Raw genomic sequence first — 19,439 nt, forward strand, 5'->3', positions numbered from 1 at the left:
TGGAATCAGGACAAAAAAAGGGGGAACATTCATTTCTTATTGCAGTTGAGCACTTGTGTACATGTTTTTCAGTCTCTCTTAGCATTCAAAACCCCTCACCAAGTTTCACTGGGGCAACTGTGGTTGGAACTTTTGAAGTTTTACACACTGGAATTTGCTTTGGAGGAATATGTCATCAGCATACGGGTACAAGAGCTCTTAACCAGAGAGAATAAAAACTGGCCTAAGAGGCGAATAGCCATTGAAGGTAGGCTGATCCCTTCCCACTTCTGTAGTCATCCTGCATTAGCATCTTTATTTGCTTACTTTGCAAATCTGTTACAAGAATCTGGACAATAAGTTTCTTAAATATATATTTTGTCAGCTATTTAGTCTCTTTAAAGACAAGCTTTCTCTGTCTAAAAGGCAGGGAAAGTCACTGAGTTACAGGGCAATGTATGGCATTCTGAATTGACCTTAAGAATAGAGAATTTGGGTATTTGAGGAAGGCTAAGAAACCATGTAAGGTGTTACTTTTTTATAAAACATGAATAATGACTTTTGAACGCTTTCTAGAGATGTTGCTGAAGTGGCTTATCTGTAACACTTGAGGCGATGGAGAGGACAAAGAGAATCATACAGACAGAATGAGGTACAGAGGTACATTGAAGGATGAGTCAATAAGGTACAGGAAAGTGAGAAGAAAAAGTAGAACAGAAAAACAAGCAGTGAATTCTCAAGGCTTGAGAATTCAACAGGTTGAGTAGTGGATGTCAAGATCACTCCTGTGACTTTAATTTCCTCTCCCAATTCTTTTCTTCAATCACTTTTAGCTAGAGTTTAGAAAAAGTAGGGAAGTGTTTATTCAACATGTGGGATGTAAGGTGACAGAACAAATCATTGAGGAAGAAATGAGAAATAATTAAAAAAAACCAGATTGCATTCTGGTTCTGGCACATACTTCATGTGCTGTTGTTGGGTTATTTGTGTTGTTGTTTGCTTTATGTTTTTTTACTTCTCATTTTTGCCTTTTTTTTTATTTTTAATGTTAAGTTTATAGCTGATGTTATGAAGTAACAGAATCTCAGTTTGGTACTATCTTCCAGGCAAACTTATAGCAACTATGCAGGAGCTCTTTTTGCTTGGAAAACATGTTTGATCTAGAAATCGTTAGGAAGGACTAAGAATGGATCCTGGTGAGATTGGTTCATACAATCCTTACATCCTTAATGTCACTCTTAGACAAATTAATTTCTTAAGGGAAATGAAAATCCTTCTTCAGTGGAGGAAAAAAGCTTCTGGCTGGCCTCTATTTATTTTGCCTTTGTATATTATTATAATTTCTAGTTTAGAAATTGGCCATAATATAAAGGTGCAATATACCCATGGTTTTCTTTTTGAGTAACACTATTTAGAATTGTTTATGATAGTCAGCCATTCATGGCTGCATGTGGATATGTTTTGTATGGAAGAATTCTGAAAAAATTTGTGCGTGTTTCATTCTCTAAGTATATCCAAATGCAATTCTGGATTATAATAGAAGAACCTCCTTAGCTGCCCTGTAATAACTTAGGGATTTCAGCTGCTTTGTGAAATGTGGAAGTTAAAGATTACTAATTAAATTGTTCTTTTTCTTCCCAGATCCTTTTGCACTAAAGAGGAATGTTGCACGAAGTCTAAATAGCCAGATGGTATTTGAGTACATCCTGGAGCGATTTAGGACAGCATATAAATATTTTGCATGTCCACAAAGTAAAGATGGGATTAAATCCAAGCCAGATACCAAGAAAAAAGAAAAAGGGAAAATGAATAATAAGAAATCCACAAGATCAGAAGAACCTGTAGCAAACTGTTGCCTTCCACAAGGGGAAAATGTAGATAAAGAAGTTACAGGAAGTGGATGTAACATACCAGAGAATGAAGTTGAATGTAATAAAATGGTAGAAGCTGTAGCCAAAAGATGTACTTCCCACAACACGGACTCTTTGCTACTTTCAACATTGGACTCTAGCTGTGATGAAGACAAAGAAGAAGCTTTATCCCTTGTTTCCAATGAATGCTGTGAATTAAAGGAAAAATCACCTAAAGAGAGGGATGATTTGGAAATTTCAGTGTGTCTAAGTGAGGGTGAGCTCAGCCACGAGTGTAACTGCAGTGCACACCAGCCTGATGACAGCAATTGCAGTAATGAGTTTTGTGATGCTGACAGCAGGCAGAGTTTGGTACCGGAGCCGTCTGCACAGACCAGGTGCACTGGCACCCCAGCTACCTCGGCCAGCTGCAAAGCAGTGCTGGAAAGCCAGGATCTCAAAGAGGAAGGCAGACTCTCAACAGAAGAAATGCATTATGTGTTTGATAAGTTTATTTTTACTTCAGGAAAGGTAAGCAGTGCTGGTCATGTATTGCTTGGCCATTGCTTTTAAGTCATTAAATCTTAAGAGTGGATGGATGGTGGGATTCCCACAGTGATTGTTTCAGTCTGGGTTATGGTGGGAGCTCTGGCCTTTGTGAAGTACCTGTTACTCAGGACTGGAAACACCACCCTCTGTGACATTTGGATTAAATGATCTGTTTCTCTCATCTTAAGCTTTTTGATTTCCACACAAAAAAATCTGGTTATTTATGGGTCATTTCTGCCTTTCCTCTCCTACTTTCTTGTAGAATTTCCGGGTGCTTTTAGGCACTGTGAGAACTAAATGCAGCTTGTTGAGAGGCGTTCCACTCTTTGTAGAGGCTCTATTGTTAAATGTCATACGTTGAATGTTCTTGGTTGCTTGGAAATGTTAGGTCTGCTGGACTGTCTTAAGTGCACAAATAGAATTTTCCTTTTTTTTCCCCCAAAAAAGCCACCAACTATAGTATGCAGCATCTGCAAACGGGATGGACATTCCAAAAATGATTGCCCAGAGGATTTCAAGAAAATTGATCTAAAACCACTACCACCAATGACAGACAGATTTCGGGAAATACTTGATATAGTGTGTAAAAGATGTTTTGGTAAGTTCAAAAAGTGTTTGTACTCCACTATATACTGTGATCTGTAACCTGGAAGAATTAAAAATCCGTGGGTTAAATTACTTGTTTACAATTATTCACAATTCAGTAGGAAGAAACTCTTCCAGGTGCCCTAGGCTACCAATGGGTCAATATTCTGATTTTCAGATAATCCGTGCTTGTAATACCTTATAACAGATTTGAGAAACTGATGTTATATGTGATTTTTCTCTGGGTTTGTAAAAAGCTACTGATGTACCCAGGAATCAGGCTCTGGGCAAAACTAATTTTTGTGCTAATCAAATTCTGTGTAATCTTTTGGGGGAGATGTGGTGCGTTAACCTTGGCTGGACCAGGTGCCCACCAAATTGAAAAATTGAATGTCTTGAAATAAAATTATGAAGGTTCCAATGATATAAAAAGCAAACCACAGATTTAAGCAAAGCAAACATAACAAAAAAAAACCCCATCCAATCTTTTAATTAGCTGAAAAAGATTCTTGAGGTGCTGAATGTCATGTCTGACTGTGTTTTAATTTTTTTTTACTTAGATGAATTATCCCCTCCTTTATCTGAGCAACAAAACAGAGAACAAATATTGGCAAGTTTGGAGAGATTTATTCGAAAAGAGTATAATGGTATGTAACCTTAGGTAGTGATTCTTGAGAATACTTTCTTCAGTCCTGTTGTCCAGAACATAAAGATGTGGTTTGTCTCATTTTATTTTCCTTGCTTGAAGCAGAGGCATCTCTTTTCCTTCCATTTGTAAAGTTGTTTTGCAGACTTCAACATTAAACATCCCTTCGTGCTATTCCATGGAAACGTCCCTAGAGTGGAGGAAGAGCTGCCAGAGTAGTAATGCAAGCACAGGACTGCTCCAGTCAGGCCAAGAAGAAAGTTTGGTTGGGTTTAGTGTTAGCTTTGGTCATGGGCCAAGCACTTTTGTTGCTTAGTCACCAGTGCTTGAGCATCTTAGAAATCTTAATGAGTTTGTCTTCACATATCTTATATAAAACAAGCACAGGTGTCTCATTGCAGTGATGGAATCAAGGCACAGAGATGCCAAGTGAGTTTTTGTAGGAGGTGTAAAACAGTGCTAGAGCCAAGTACCAAACCCAGATCTCCTGAATTCCAGTCCATGGAAGGCCATTCTGCTCTCATCAAGGAATTTGGAATTCCCTCCACTGGCTGCGCCTCTACTTACTGGCAGCAGCTGAGGATTGAGACCTGTTACAAAGCCTTGAAAGACTTAAGGTTTCCGGTTCTTTTGAAGTTTAGGAAAAAAAGGCTGTGAATAGGTGTTAGATCTGTTTTCTTAGCATTAATTTCATTTGAACAGATCAATGTATTCTTTGCAGTTAGGAAAGAATTCGTTTTAACAACATAATTTTGCCGTCCAAGAATGAAAATACTTAGTAATATTGTGTTTCAAACAAAAATGTAAACAAAGCAATTGGGAAAGAATGTTCCATAAAGTATTGTAATCTTACTGCTTGTCTCTTCTTGAGGAGTATGTTATGATTAGAAAAACTCATTGACCAAATTTACCTAGTCATAGGAAAAATATGCAACCTAGATAAACTCTGAATGGGACCAGAAATATTACTTTGGCTACCCTAGGAGTAGCTCTGTCTTATCTGTGGGGTAAAGCTGTGCTGGTGACTGCGTTTGCACATTATTTTGATTTATTAAAAGCAGGAAAGTGCAGTTGCATACCACAAAACATTGCACCACATTTAGAGATGCCATTTAATGATTATAATAACTGTAACGTACTCCAGTCATAAAAAATTACATTAGAAAAGTCTTTATCCTGCCTTACTTTCTGTAAATAATTTCTGAAGTGTTATGCTTCCTCCTTTATCAAATCTGAGGTCTTTGAAGTGACAGTGTAAGCTGTCTTCAAGTTCATTTTTATGGGCACCTGCACATTGCAGTTAAGCAATATTTAATGCTAAGCACTTACCATTCAACTGTAAAAGAATTTACCTTTTCCTTGTCTATTATTTTCATCAGATAAAGCCAGGCTTTGCTTATTTGGCTCCTCAAAGAATGGGTTTGGATTTCGGGACAGTGATCTAGATATCTGTATGACATTGGAAGGTCATGAAAATGCAGAGGTAAGAGTTTTGAAATTGATAAAATCTGCTGGTTTTAATGCTTTATAGACACACAGTGTGCTATAGATGTCCACACATAGCCATAGGAGTTCATGTAAATTGATGTGCTGGCTTAATGCTTGCTCCTTTTTGTACATAGACTTTTCATCTATGAAATATATGCAATAGTAAATGTGCTTGTTAGAATAGGATCCATGTTTTAATGTCTGAAGCTGTGATTTTTGTTTTTCCTAGAAATTGAACTGTAAAGAAATAATAGAAGGTTTGGCAAAAGTTCTTAAGAAGCATCCAGGTAGGTGCTTTAAGGTATTATTTGTTTTGCAGTTAGATTTTCTATAAATGTTGTTAATGGAAATGTTTTATGTACTAAAGTGTTGCTTCCCCAGGTTTGAGGAACATCTTGCCTATAACAACAGCCAAAGTGCCTATAGTAAAGTTTGAACACAGGCGGAGTGGCTTGGAAGGAGATATCAGTTTGTACAATACACTGGTGAGCATCTGCTTGTGTCCTTTTGTGTTCAAAGAAAGCTTTTCTTCTGTCTTACCCAAATAACTGTTTAAGGGAATAATTTTGAAACCAGAATGAAAATGCTTTTGTGTGATTGTATTTTTCTTCTACATTGTTTGAATTCAGTGGCCCACACCTTCAGCCCGACCTGGGTAGCTGTGTATGACCTGATGGCAGAACAGGATACAGCACAGAAAGTCTTGTTTTGGGGATAATTCTGAAAAACCACTAGTGCAACATCCTGTGGCACCATGGCCTGTGTGTCATCATCAATAGTACAGCTCATTTCAGCTTTCACCTGACACTGTATAATTGCATGATTTCTTACATAATTGGCTCACCCTGACACCAGTTTAATTCTTTTCCCCTTTTTCCAGGCCCAGCATAACACAAGGATGCTGGCTACCTACGCAGCTATTGATCCTAGGGTGCAATATCTGGGCTACACAATGAAAGTTTTTGCAAAGGTAATATAAAAAGAAAGTACTTATTTGTACAATACAGTGTTTTCTGCTGTAGCCACTTAGTTTGCCTTTTGCCAATACCAACTGGAGAGGAGACAGTAGAATGCTGTTGATATGAAGTGCACTTTCTTAAGCACTTACTGTGCTCCATCTGACTGTGTGTGTTAAAATCAAATCCTGGTACCTTCTGCTATCTGTTAAAAGATTTCTGTGTAAGAGAAAGCTGATGAAAGCATAACTTTGCTTTTTTTTCTTCGATTTCAAACCAGCTGCAATTATAACAAACAGAAAATACCACCCAAGCCCCAAGCAAGACTGGAAAAATTGATAACTGTAAGATGTAGGGGCATGTGGATGTGCATAGGCTTCCCAAGTTTTCCTATCTGGGACCAGCCCAGAGATTACTGCTGCTTTTTCTGGCACACTTGCCTTGTTTGACTTAGTACAAAAGTCAGGATTAGGTAGGTATGGGGTGATGAATGAATGCCTGAGCCTCTATGTGATGTGCCTAGGACATACACTTGACTTTAAGAGTTTGGAAATGTCAGATCTCCTGCATCTTTTGTTATGATAATGTATCAAGTGTTATACTATACAACCTTTGAAACGTGGCATTGCACTTTATTCAAGCTGCAGTATTAAATACAGCACATCCAAAGAAAGCTTAGTGGAACTGGGGTAAATAAAAAATGGCTTATAGAGAGTGCATCATGCTACCAGATGTTCATGTAATAAAATATATCAAGATGAATAAAATAACTTTGTGCCAGAATGGAATGGACACATTCATTATACTGTCACTGAGACTAGCAATGATTTCTTTTTTATTTGGTCACAGTAATGCACAATATTGCCATGTCTCTTCTGTGTCCAGATTAAAAATGCTTTGCATTGATAATAATGAATCTTACATATTTTTTTGGTAGCATTGCATACTATTGTGCATGTTCTAAAAATATTACTTCAAAGATGAACTATACAAGTTGTGGGATATACACTCCTGAATGTAAATGTATGGAAGTGACTTTGTAGCTATACAAATACTCTGTTTCTAAGCAAAATGCCTCCTCCTCTGTTTGCATTGGCAGAAAACCCAGGAACAGCTGTCACTGCTGCTGCTAATGTGAAAGTAATTTGTGAATCCCTGTTTTTTCCAGCCCTAGGAGGTTAAAAATGCGTTGTTTGATATGACACAGGCTCGAAACACAGGATAGCTTAGAAGCAGGTGCTGTGGCAAGGTTATACTGTAATGAGATACTCGAGCATAGTAAGGTAATTCACTGATGACAGTCACAGAAAGGCTTGGGTTGGAAGGGACCTTGAGCTCATCTGGTTCCAACTCCCTGACTTGGTCAGGGATGTTTGTTTTGCACTGTGTTGTGCACCATGGTTTAATTAGGTATGTGTATGTTTGCTAGCAAAATGCCACGTATGGCCTGCACTGCCAGTACACTGTGGAAATACTTGCTGTTAATGAATTATTTTTTAAGGGGAGGGGCAACCAAAATAATAAGGAATCATAGAAACAGCTCTTGCAGCATGAGTTAAGGAAAATTAAATTGTATGATATTGAAACCTGGGATTTATGTTTTAGGGGTTTTGATTTGGGGTTTGGTTTTTTTTTTCAGTTTGGCACATTACAAATTTTTTTAAAATATTTTGGCTATGAAAAGCTTTTCTGTTTTTATGTTAGACAAATTATGCTGTGGATTTGCCAGATGGCAGTTGACTCTTGGGTGCATTTATTTTTCAGGCTTCATAAAACAATTTTTAATTATGAGGTGAATGTATTTGCTGTTACTTACGGGGTTTCTGTTTACTCTCTGACATAGTTGTTAGTCTTGAACAGTAAAATGTAAATTCAGCATTTTGTTTAAAATGTATTTTTTCAGCGCTGCGATATTGGTGATGCATCCCGTGGTAGTCTGTCTTCGTATGCCTATATTCTTATGGTTTTGTACTTTCTACAGCAGAGAAATCCACCAGTTATTCCAGTTCTTCAGGAGGTAGGTTCACAAAAAGAGGCTATGAAAATAGATGCACTTTTTCTTCAAGCCAAATATGAGAAGTCTGAGATTTTAGAATCAGAGGGGATAAATGAAATATGAGGCCCTTCAATCAGCAGGTTCGTAACTCCTCTTTGGTTTTAGTAGGTAAAACTTACCAAGAAAATTAGATCAAAACTAAGAGAGTCTGTTGTGCCTAAGTTGTGCTATTACATTTACTCTGGGATTTTGATCTTATGATGACATTTATATGCTGAACAGGAAAGGAAAAAATTGGCAGGTGGTATGGAGAGAAGGGAATTGTAATTATGAGACTGTACCAGATGCTCTTGAAATGTGAGTCCAGCTCTTCAACCAGTTATTGTCAGAAACATTATTTATTGCTCAACACTTTATCTGTAAGAGAAAAAGTTTACTTTATTATTTAATGAGGGGAAAATAAGATAATTGATGCTTTGGTACACCTTTAAAGAAATATTTCACATATGCCAGGAAACTTCATTAATAAATTAATGTTCTGCACCCCCATTGTATGGCTGGGGAGAATATAATTATTCAGCTATCTGCCTCTTCCTGGTTACACTCTGGAACTCCCAAGCACGTCTGAAAATTATCCCTTCTGTCTCTTTTGGTTTCTTTGAGCAAGAAGAAAATTGGCTTAAGCATTGCAGTTGAGACTAACAGACTTTCTTGCTGATACTTTAGTATCTGATACTTTAGTAGTGGTTGGGGATTTTTATTTTACTGCTACCCCAAGAGTGCATTTAAATAACAGTGGAATTTCCCCTTGGCTGTGCTAAAGTCAAAATGTAATAGAAATCTCATAAAGTCTCCTTAGAGAATCTGTGGGCAAGAGAGATGTTGGAATCTTGACAAGGTAATTCAGTCGTGTTTTCTTAGTCGCAAAGAGCAAGTAAAAATTAAATATCGAAATAATTTGAGAAGTACAGCAACAATACAAAAAAACTTTTTACCAATGGGAAATTCTCTCTGTATAAGAAGTAATTTTTAAAATTAAAGTATTTATATTTTTGTATTATTTTTTGCCAAAAGAACTGCAAGTATTGTACAGTGAAGTTGAATTAGAGCAGTAACTGTCACTCTCTGTTCTGGCAGATATTTGATGGCAAACAGATTCCACAAAGAATGGTGGATGGATGGAATGCGTTTTTCTTTGATGACATGGAAGAATTGGTAATATTCTAATTCCAGAAGAGTAACTAAAATTTAAGCCTTGCTTTTCAGGAAAAGTAATATGTTTTTAACAGTGTAATATAGAAAAGATTCATTTTATTAATTAATTAAACTTTTATATCTACGGTGTTGCAACTTCCCAAATTAGTCCTGTTTTGCTAAAATGAGTTTCTGCTTTTGCTTGGTTTATTTTAAGTAATTTCTAAATAATATAAATTAGGAAAAATATTTTTTTATTCTTAAAAATAGTCCAGGTTTAGACTTAATTGTAGTGATTTAACCTTACTTTAACCAAAAGAAACCATTCACAGCATACGAAGTGGTAATTAGAGAGATATTTCAGGAAAAGCAGTGCTGCAGTAAGTGTAGCTGAATAAATTGTCTTCAACTGCATGCAGAAGAAGCGCCTGCCTTCTCTTGGGAAGAACACTGAATCCCTTGGAGAGCTGTGGCTGGGGCTGCTGCGATTCTACACTGAGGAATTTGACTTCAAGGAGTACGTGATCAGCATCCGGCAGAAGAAGCTGTTGACCACCTTTGAGAAGCAGTGGACATCCAAGTGTATTGCCATCGAAGGTACTCCTCTGCTGAATTGAGTTTCCATCCACGAGGAGTTAGAAACTCTGTTCCTTGAGAAGCTGTTCTCCTTGCACAGGATCTTTATGTGAGGAAACTGCAGTCAGTGTTCTAAAAAGAAACATTGTTTGCAAGTTCTACAGTTCACAAAATTGATGAGACTCATAACTTTTACTAAATGTCAGTGAATTGTTCTTCTTACTGAACTGTCGTTAGTCAGTTCTAAAACTCTCAGCATTGCTTTGCTATAATCTACTCTGTGAATGCATTTAAAATGGAATTCTCTGCATTAAAAGAAAAAATTCTGTTGCAACATGCTTTTTCCAACTCTGATGTTTTTTCTCCTTTCTTTCTGCAGATCCTTTTGACTTGAATCATAATCTGGGTGCTGGAGTCTCCAGGAAAAGTAAGCTATTAATGTCTACTAATGATTAATGTTCACTGAGTTGTGCCTTTTCTGTTGTTTTCCAATAACTGTCTTTCTTCAATAGTGACCAATTTCATAATGAAGGCATTTATCAATGGGAGAAAATTATTTGGTACCCCATTCTACCCAGCTGTTGGAAGAGAAGCTGTAAGTTCTCAGAGCTTTTAGTATGTTTTTAAATTTTCCTTGTCCACTGAATTGATGCAAATCTCTTGTATGTATTCATGAATTTGGTATGCACAGTATGTGTAATTATACTTTGTTTGCATTAAATGTATAGCTTAGTATTGGGCTCCTGGAATGTAAAATTCAGAGGAGTAATTGGATGGGTGATGGGTACTACTGGCAGGTTTGGGGAAAGAAATCTTAATTTGTGTTTTGTTTTTTATAAAACCTCCTACTGTATGATGTTAAGTATTGCAGAAAACTGCAAATTTGGCTGTAAAACCCAGAAACAGATCTAGGAGCTTTACTAGCTCTTCATGTAGGTAAAGAAAACACATCCAAGAGATGTCACTTTCTATTTATTTTTCCAGTTGGTGGCGATAGTAAGGATTTCTGCTTAAACATGGAATAGGATGATGACTTTTTTTTTTTTTTTTAACAGTTGACCTTTAAAATTTGCATAGTGAGTCAGGGTGAGGAGTGTGTTCATGCAATATAATTTTGGAGAAAATATTGCTCTGTGCTACAGGGTCCAGTCATTGATATGTAAGACAACTGTTTTGTTTTTTTTAATATGAGCAAATAAAATACTGTAATTAGTATTTTTAAGATCAACATAGCAAGGCATTTTCTAAAACAGTTTAGAGGACTGCTCTCCCAGTGGCTTTTAGCAGAACTTGAGTTTCTAAAGGATTTTAAAAATCTTTCGAAAGCTTTTAATTCCCTTCATCCTTCCCTATCTTCTCTTTTCCATTTGCTTGCTTTATCTGCGTTTTTTTTCCTGAGTTTGTACCTCTATTTCAGTCTTTCAGGCAAGACAGTACTTTCACAATATTTATGTTGCTCAGAGGCTGTAAACTGTGGCCTTTGTGCTGACACATGTCAGAACTGCAGCTGTCCTGGGCAAATTCCAGGGGAGGGAGTGATACAGGTCAGTCTGCAGATGCTCCATCTGTTTCCCACCTGAGCTGTGCTCTGTCTAAAGGGATGTAATCATGTCATCTGGGAGGGGACATTGGCTGCTTTGGAAACACACAAGCAGTGACTCAGATACCAAAATAGATCATATGCAGAAAATTGCCCTCTGAAGAGCCTTTGGGGAGGCAAAAGGTGGACAGCAGGCTGGAGCCTGGATAAGCTGTTCTGCAAATTCAACCCTAAGACCAAATAGCCCTTTTTAGCCCAAACTGCTCCATATCTCTGAAAAAGCTGCCATTATCTAGGAGAAGAAAAGGACCAGGTATAATCTCAGAAGTGGTAACATTCAGAGAGCAATAAGAGATGAAAGCTGACAATTTGACTTTCGTTCCTCAGTCTTGTAAGTGAATGGTTTATATATTTTATCTGTCTGATTGTTTTGATAGGAATACTTTTTTGACTCAAAAGTGCTGACAGATGGGGAATTGGCACCCAATGACAGATGTTGTCGTGTCTGTGGAAAAATTGGTCACTACATGAAGGACTGTCCAAAGAGGAGGAGGTAAGTAATATACAAAGCTATCATGAAATCTTTGAGATTAAATCATGAGGGATTTAGATATTTGAAGATTTAATGGAAATGAAAAATTACTAAATTGCAGAGAAAATCAAAGCTTCATATCTGATCCTCAATTTCCTATCTTATTTTTTCTTTTCTTTAAACAGTTTCTGATCACATCTTTAAATCTGAAGTGTTTATGGAAGCACATAGAGGAAAATCAACAGTCTATAGTGTATTAATATGTAATTTAGCTTAACTTAAAACTTAGATCACTAAATTATCTTTTTATAGTGTAAACATTCAGATGGCAAACATAACACCTGGCTGCAAAATTTATCAAGTTCATTTATTAAACTCTAGGATTAGTTAAAATGTATACAGTTGAGGTGCATTTCTGTAACATCATATTAGTGCCAGTCACTTGGTGATCTCACACTTGTGCACTAATTTCACTTAGGAATTTTGGGTCCAGAGTTCCTGCAAAAGGAGTCCCTGGACATGCAGGTCAATGTTTCCAAAGAGAATTTAGTAGGAATTGACTCCCCACTTTTTACAGCTTTGGCTGTTTAATGACCACACAGCCTTCTGTCTGACAGGTTGTCTGACTCCTCCTAAAGCCTGTTGAAGCCCTTAGAGTGCAAATTAATCTGGGCTTTTTCATATGCTCCTTATGTTCAGTTGTCTGCTCTGTCGTTCTTCAAAGGATTTTTGGTCTCTTCCTGCTAAAAAAATCTTTGTTTTCAGCCTTTTGTTCAGTCAGCAGAATTCAAGATACATGAAAGTGCACTGGAACCCTGTGGTCACAGGTGGACTATTTCTTTCAGATGCTCTCTGTACAAGTACTAGCACATGGAATTGCATCACCTCTTTCCCTACATCTGCCTCGGGAAAAGAAGTTGTGATCTGCTCTTCACACAAACTGCTACTACAGCACAGCCACACAGAATCTCTTTTAGATTGTATATAGAGCTCACAAAATAATATTATTATTTAACAATCCTGTAGTTACCTTGTGAAAAAAGACCTTGACTTCTTGTCTTGGTTCCTGTTCACTAGTTCTCCTGCTGTATTAGAACTGAGTGTTTGAAAGAGCCTCAGTGCTTTGTTGCACATCCTGTCTGGGCTCAGGCAGTGACAGAGAAATGTGCCCTGTCCAGTGAGGAGGAGATGGTATGAATGAGGTGCAGCTCACTTGTTTTGGGTATATTCTGACCCAGTGGGATTGCTGCATGGAACTGCTCCCCAGCTACCTGGCAGGCTAAGCCTGCTTAACTGCAGGCATAGTTCTGCCCTAATACAGTCAGACAGCTTTTGGACAAGTCTGGGGAGCTTCTAACTCCATTAAGTTTATACAGGCTGTTAACCAGCCCAGAATCTGAAAGCGTTTTTTGGAATTCCTGAGGTATTTGTATTCTGGTACAGCTGTTGGTTATGTAACCATTCCCTTTGAACACAACAGTACAACAGCTCTACAGAGATGATGTGTTTGTGTGTGTGGTTTTGTGATATTGCTAATAAAATTTATTGTTCAGGTTGAAGAAAAAGGAGAATGAGAAAGATGATGAAAAAGAGGTGAAAGAAGATGACAGAGAAACAAGAGAGAAAAGGTGTTTCATCTGTGGGGATGTGGGTCATGTTAGGAGAGATTGTCCTGAATTCAAACAAACCCGTCAGAGAAATAATAGTGTGCCAGGTAAGTTAGTTTATGTGTTAGGATAATTTGAAAGCTCTGAGATCCCTTTTCTCTAGGTTTCTGTACAGACTTGGTAATTACCTCCAAAAAATAATCCTGCAAGTAATGTTTCAGTCACTGAAAATACAGCTTTTAGTCTTGCTTTTCTGCAAGGGGAGTAATGTCTCCTGAAGAACAGTCTTTGTATGGGTGGTAAAAATGTACTCAGCAGTAAAATACAGTGTACTTCAGGGTATTGCATTATTTGCCTTCCATTCACAATTGGTTCACTTAGAAATAGTAATAGTAATAATAGTAACAATAGTAATAATAATAATAATTGAATGCATTTCCTCTTCCAAATGTTTCTCAAATGTTAGCTAACTCTCCATCATCTGTGAGAGGTAAGTAAATGTATTTTCAGCAAAAATCAGCGCTCTTTCCGTAACACTTCAAAAAAAGCATACAGATGAATTAGGCTAAGTCCAGCTTTCAAATTACTGATAGTACTTGGAGAAGATTAATTGCAAACTCATTCATATTAGGCCCTTGGGTACCTATGGTAGTTGAAAAAGTAGAGGAAGCGTTCATAAGTGAACTTCAGAAGAACCTTGCTTCTGTGTTCTGTTATCCTTTAGTCTTTTTTTTTAGTTTACTTTCTTTGCCCAGAAGTTTCTGCTGTCACTATTGCTATTAAAAAAGGCCACTACTTACAGCAGTAGTATGGAAATCTGTATAGAGCTCCAGCCTAATAGCAAGGTGAGCCTTGTTCCTGCTAGACTTTGTTTTACTCAAAAGTAGATTTTGTGTTTAGCTCCTTTATCTATTAATGCTGTCTGCTACCAGTAGAGAGAAAAGTTTCAATTAAAGGAGAGGTGAAAGTGATTTATCTACTGTATGTCTCGTGAGAGTTAAGGTACTGCTGACTCCCAGTTCTCATTATTCTCTCACCTGTGGGTTTTATTAACACTTGTGTTCCTTGATCAGGCACGCAGCTGGTCCGGGGCATGGTGAATTCCCAGCTGGTGGCCGTGGGCCAGCAGCAGGTGGAGCGACCCCTGCGCACCAGGCAGTCATCAGAATGTGTAAGTGCTGGGAGCAGGGGGCTGCAGGCAGCAAACCAGCCATGCTGGGAACAGCTTTGCATGGCTTTTCTCAACACATCCTGGGCTTGATAATGACAACGTTGCACTCTGCCAGTTAGTGGAACTTTGATTTATGATGTATTGTGTCTTGGGGAGCATTTATGGTTTTTCAGTATGGAAACTTCATAGTCAAGTTCGATATGAGGTACCTTGTCATTCTGAAAAGCCAGATTAAGCTAGGTTGCCTTTCAAATTCTCATTATTCTGGCAGTGTTCTGGAGTTACTAAGGGAGATAAAGCATAGCTCATTGTTAACATGCTGGAGACTTAGGTTAGTGACAACCATGACTTAGGGTTTAAGAGATCTGTCCTAAGGGACTGTCATGTGCAGACACAACTCAGCTGAGTCATATTTCAATGAAAAGTCTGCCAGAGCACACTAGAAGCACAAGCAGAACAATGGGGAAATTTTTGATAGTTTTATCCTAGAATTTTTTCAAGTCTCTATAGAGCTACATAAAATATATTTAATCTGCTTCTGAGTGGAGATGGGTAGCAGAGCGTATTTGAGCAAATACAACTGCTGGCATTTAATATTTTTGGAGCAGACAGTACAGCAGAAATTAATTTATTTTAAGCTGTTAGTCTGAGAAGCGTGTGCCTGCTAATGAAGCTGGCAAGTAAGCAAATATAGTAATCAGGGCTGCTGATCACTAATGCTCTTTGTTCAGTTTGCTACTTTCCTAACTGATCAGCAAGCATTTATTGGAATGCTGGCCCCAGTAATGGAGACTTTATGACTTACAGTGTGCTGCTAGAGAGGGACTGATACACCCCTAATCTAAGTGAAGGGCTGAACATGTCAGAGGAGAACTTTTTTTAGGAGTCTTATGTTTCTCCCTGAGGAATTGATGCTGAACGTGTGGGTGCACTCAGAGGCAGACACATCATGTGCACATTCTTATGTCACTTGGATGTCATGGACTCTGTGTGTTGCATGGTTGTCGTTTGGCCAGGATTTCTTGGTGAATATGTTCTGTCCAGGAATTGGTTGAGAAGAATGGGAAGGGGGGAATATTGTTGGAGAAAGAGGGAGAGAGTAGGAATCAGATCAAGAGGCTGGGGTGTAATATGCCTCCTCTCTTGCTGCTGGCACATTCAGTGCATGCTTGGGTTAATATTTGCAGGAATGTTTGTAGTCAATGCATGTGCTTTATTTTTGTAACACTGAAACTGTTAAACTAGTGATCATCTTTCAAATCCCAGGTTTTACCTTCTCTTCTTGGTTTGATAGAAAGGTATAGGAGGCACTCATTCAGGCACAGTTGGAATAGCAGCAGGGAGCAATCCCAGCTTCTGGGCTCCAGCATTTACCCAGGCACAGACACAGAGTGTGCTGCTGGAGGGGATGCTCTGGCATGGGCAGGTCCTGCAGACACCTTTGGTTACTGGGGACAAGTGACTGCCAGTTTAAATGGACAGATGAGCAGTCAGGGATAGTGACAAGCTGGAGAGACCTTTAACTCCATTGTTCAACAGCAGCTGTGGCTCCTTGAGCTTGGCTGGCTGCTGTAGTCTGTGGAGAGAAGAGTCAGTCTCGGGGGAAATGAGAGCTGAGATTCAGGTCCCCCTCTCTGGTTTAGGTACCTGTCTCATTTGAATGTCTCTGGAGGCACTTGTTCCATCAGCATGTTGTCTCAATGCTTAAAACCAGACTGGGGAATCCAGATACTGGCATTAAGTGTTGGCACATAAACTGAATAACTCCTTTCCCTACCAGTCAATTTCTTGAAGTGCTTCTCTGTTCAGTTGCAATTCCAAACAGATAAAATAGCCTCATCCCTGGTTCTGTTGCTGGTGAAAGGGAAAGCTTTGTAAGAGCTCTACAAAGGCTGTAATAATTGTTATTACCGTGCCTTTAGCTGTGGCCTAACACCAGGATATGAAGGTTGAAACTGAGTTTTTGGAATTTGCATTTCTTGTTTAACAGATATTTTTAAAATGAGAGAAATATTAGGAGCTTACTTTGGAATTACTTTAAAAACTGTGCAGTAAAATAAGAACCACTCTATTTAGAAGTAAGGCAATTAGGTAATGACATACTGGGCTGTACATGAGTAAGGTAGGGAAGATACCGATTAAAAATCAGAAACAAGTGTGTGAGGAGTCTAATGAAGAGCTTGGGGCTAATATTCGCTCAGAATGGTGTTTCTGATGGTGGGATGTGCCACATTAACAGACCAAATTATCTGTTGGTGAAAGTCAGTGTCAATTGAACTGCACTTACTGAAGCCAACAGAAACTTGGGTGCAGTGCTTGGGGTGTTGCTGGGGAGTGCTTTGCTGTTTTATAAATAGTCTAATACAATGGGTGCTTATTAAAGAAAACACCATTAAATAGCCAGTGAACTAATCAGAAATACATACTCTTTTTTTCCTCCAGTCTGATTCGCATCAGTCATCTTACTCTCCACAACCTCAACAATTCCCACAGAATTCCTCTCAGCCAGCCTCCATTAACCAGACTCAGCCACAATCAATATCCCAGTCTAAGCACGTTCCTCAGCCACAGCAGGGTGCACAGCCACCCCATCAGGTCCAGCTGCCTTTGTTTAACTTTCCCCAATCTCCCCCAGGTCAGTATTCCACCTTGCATAACCTGGGACTACTTCAGATGCACCATCACCACCAAATTCAGCTTCCCAACACTTCTTGGCCTATTCATGGGCCTGTTATTCACTCTGCACCGGGTAACCCTCCTCATTCTACAAATGTTCCATTTTCTATGAGATCTGGCAGCAGCAGCACCACAAATAACCAGAGCAGTGTAAGCCTGAATGATCCCAGTATCATCTTTGCACAGCCTGCTGCCAGGCCCATGGGAATCCCCAGCACTTCTCATGAGGGACACTGGCACAATCCTGTGACTCCAAACTCACTGGTGAACAATGGCACTGTGGGGAATTCAGGTAACTGTTCTCTGTTGTATCAAACCTCTCGCACTTTGTGTACAAGTGTTAAGTGTTACAGGAACAGCTAACTCTTTCAACTTGTTTGATAAAAATACGATGCTTAAGAAACCAAATCATGACTTTCACCTGTCTTAACACTTTCATAGGAAAAAGAATTAGACTCGATCACTGTAACTTCTAGGCATTAGTCCTGTCTGCCATTATGGCTGTGCAACAATGAGAAATCCTGCATTCAACTGAGAAACCTCCTCATCGTTTGAATCACTCACATTTCTGTGAATGTGCTGACAAATAATAGATTCCTTATATCAGACAATAATGGAAACATTAAGGTTGGAAAAGATCTGTAAGATCAACACATCGTTACATAATTTATTAGAGAAATACTGAGGTTGCAGTCATGAACTTAGAGCTGGCAGAATTACAGTTGAGCAAGTTGAATATTGTCTCCTCACCTTTAATACAATATAATATGATCTTACCCATTCTGTTTTTTCCTGTGGCTTATCCTGCCACATTTAACTTCCATAATCTTGATGTTGATTCCTGACTATACATTTTCCTGTGACAAGTGGGCAACAGCCTCTTGCCTCATAGCAAAGCCAAGCACATTGGTATGTTTGAGGCAGAGAAAAAGCAGTATATAATGATTAAAGCCCACTCAGTTTTCTCTGCAACATGAACTCTGGCAGCCCCTAAATTTTAACTGTTAACCTTTACATCATTAATCATGGTGGTGGTCTTCTGATTTATTCTGAGTGTGTAAGTCCTCCTATGTTTAAAAAAATAAATCCTTAATACATTGTACTGGTGCAGTTGTTCATCCTAAGACGAAAATTCTGAATCTCCTGCCCAGACTTTCTCTGCACTAATAATGTGATTGTCAGTAACAGTAGATTTTCAGCTGACTCTAGAGTTTTGGATGAGGAATAATTCACCATGGGCTTTAAACATATGTTAAGGTGCTGGAGATACATGATTTTCTGTTTAAAGCTTTGTGGGGAATATATTTTAAAGGACACAGGAACTTATGCCCATGTGTTTTCTGTGTCTCCAGTGTGCTTTGTCCCTGCCTCTCCATTTCAGATCTTTTCATCTGTCCCCTTCTCCAGCTTTGTCTTTCCCTCAAGCAGCTCCTTCCAATCCACATCCTTACTAAGGTAGCTGCCTTCTTTCAGACAAGCTGCATAAATTCTAATTCCTTCTCCATGTGCTGTCAGTCACAGTATTTTTTTCCCCATCCCTCATCTTCCATCCATTTCCAACCTCATCACACTCTTTTCCTAGTTCCCAGTCATAGTAATTTTCCTCTGTGAAGTTGAATCAGTTTTATTTCCTTTTTGGCTTAGATGCCATTAAGATGAATGCACAGTAGAGATGAGCTGTCTCCTGTCTGTTTGAAGCATGGTTTCTTACCTCCTCAGGACAATTTGAGAACAGTAAGTTTGAGGAAACTTGTCCTGGCTTCTGTAATCTTGAAAGGAGCTCCTTTAATTTTCTTTTCAGTAGACAACTGATCAGAAGTAGGATCATTAGAAGTGTCAAGACAGACAACTCTTTCTCATGCATACTGCAGAGCTGTGCCTCATGTTGTGGGTCCTGCCTCCTTGGATGCTTGATTTCTCATCCTTAATGTTGCAGTGATATCAGAATTGTAAATGGAGCAGCTTTACAATTTGTATACTTATTTCCAAAGTTTGTAATTTTCTCTCTAAAAATAGTTTTTAAAGTCAGTCCAGTGATCTAGATAGCAAGTTTCTTAAGCATGTAATATTAATGGCATTCCAGTGTACATCTGA

The 19,439-nt window shown here is 38.5% G+C and overlaps 1 protein-coding gene across 3 annotated transcripts in view; it reads left to right on the forward strand.

Moving 5' to 3' along the window:
- The window catches only part of TUT4 (terminal uridylyl transferase 4), a 52,775-nt gene that overhangs the window by 31,249 nt on the left and 2,087 nt on the right, over positions 1-19,439 (forward strand). For all 3 annotated transcript variants that reach the window (XM_088169690.1, XM_014870629.2, XM_014870631.2), the window contains exons 12-28: positions 73-247; positions 1,621-2,360; positions 2,826-2,976; positions 3,524-3,610; positions 4,989-5,092; positions 5,327-5,384; positions 5,479-5,582; positions 5,978-6,067; positions 7,957-8,070; positions 9,187-9,264; positions 9,663-9,840; positions 10,199-10,246; positions 10,332-10,414; positions 11,797-11,912; positions 13,445-13,605; positions 14,572-14,669; positions 17,112-17,637. In XM_088169690.1, coding sequence (XP_088025816.1) covers positions 73-247; positions 1,621-2,360; positions 2,826-2,976; positions 3,524-3,610; positions 4,989-5,092; positions 5,327-5,384; positions 5,479-5,582; positions 5,978-6,067; positions 7,957-8,070; positions 9,187-9,264; positions 9,663-9,840; positions 10,199-10,246; positions 10,332-10,414; positions 11,797-11,912; positions 13,445-13,605; positions 14,572-14,669; positions 17,112-17,637 — 2,911 coding nt within the window. The remainder of the gene's footprint in view (positions 1-72; positions 248-1,620; positions 2,361-2,825; positions 2,977-3,523; positions 3,611-4,988; positions 5,093-5,326; positions 5,385-5,478; positions 5,583-5,977; positions 6,068-7,956; positions 8,071-9,186; positions 9,265-9,662; positions 9,841-10,198; positions 10,247-10,331; positions 10,415-11,796; positions 11,913-13,444; positions 13,606-14,571; positions 14,670-17,111; positions 17,638-19,439) is intronic.

The sequence above is a fragment of the Sturnus vulgaris genome, chromosome 9, assembly GCF_052056855.1.
Source record: "Sturnus vulgaris isolate bStuVul1 chromosome 9, bStuVul1.hap1, whole genome shotgun sequence".
NCBI classification, from domain to species: Eukaryota; Metazoa; Chordata; class Aves; order Passeriformes; family Sturnidae; genus Sturnus; species Sturnus vulgaris.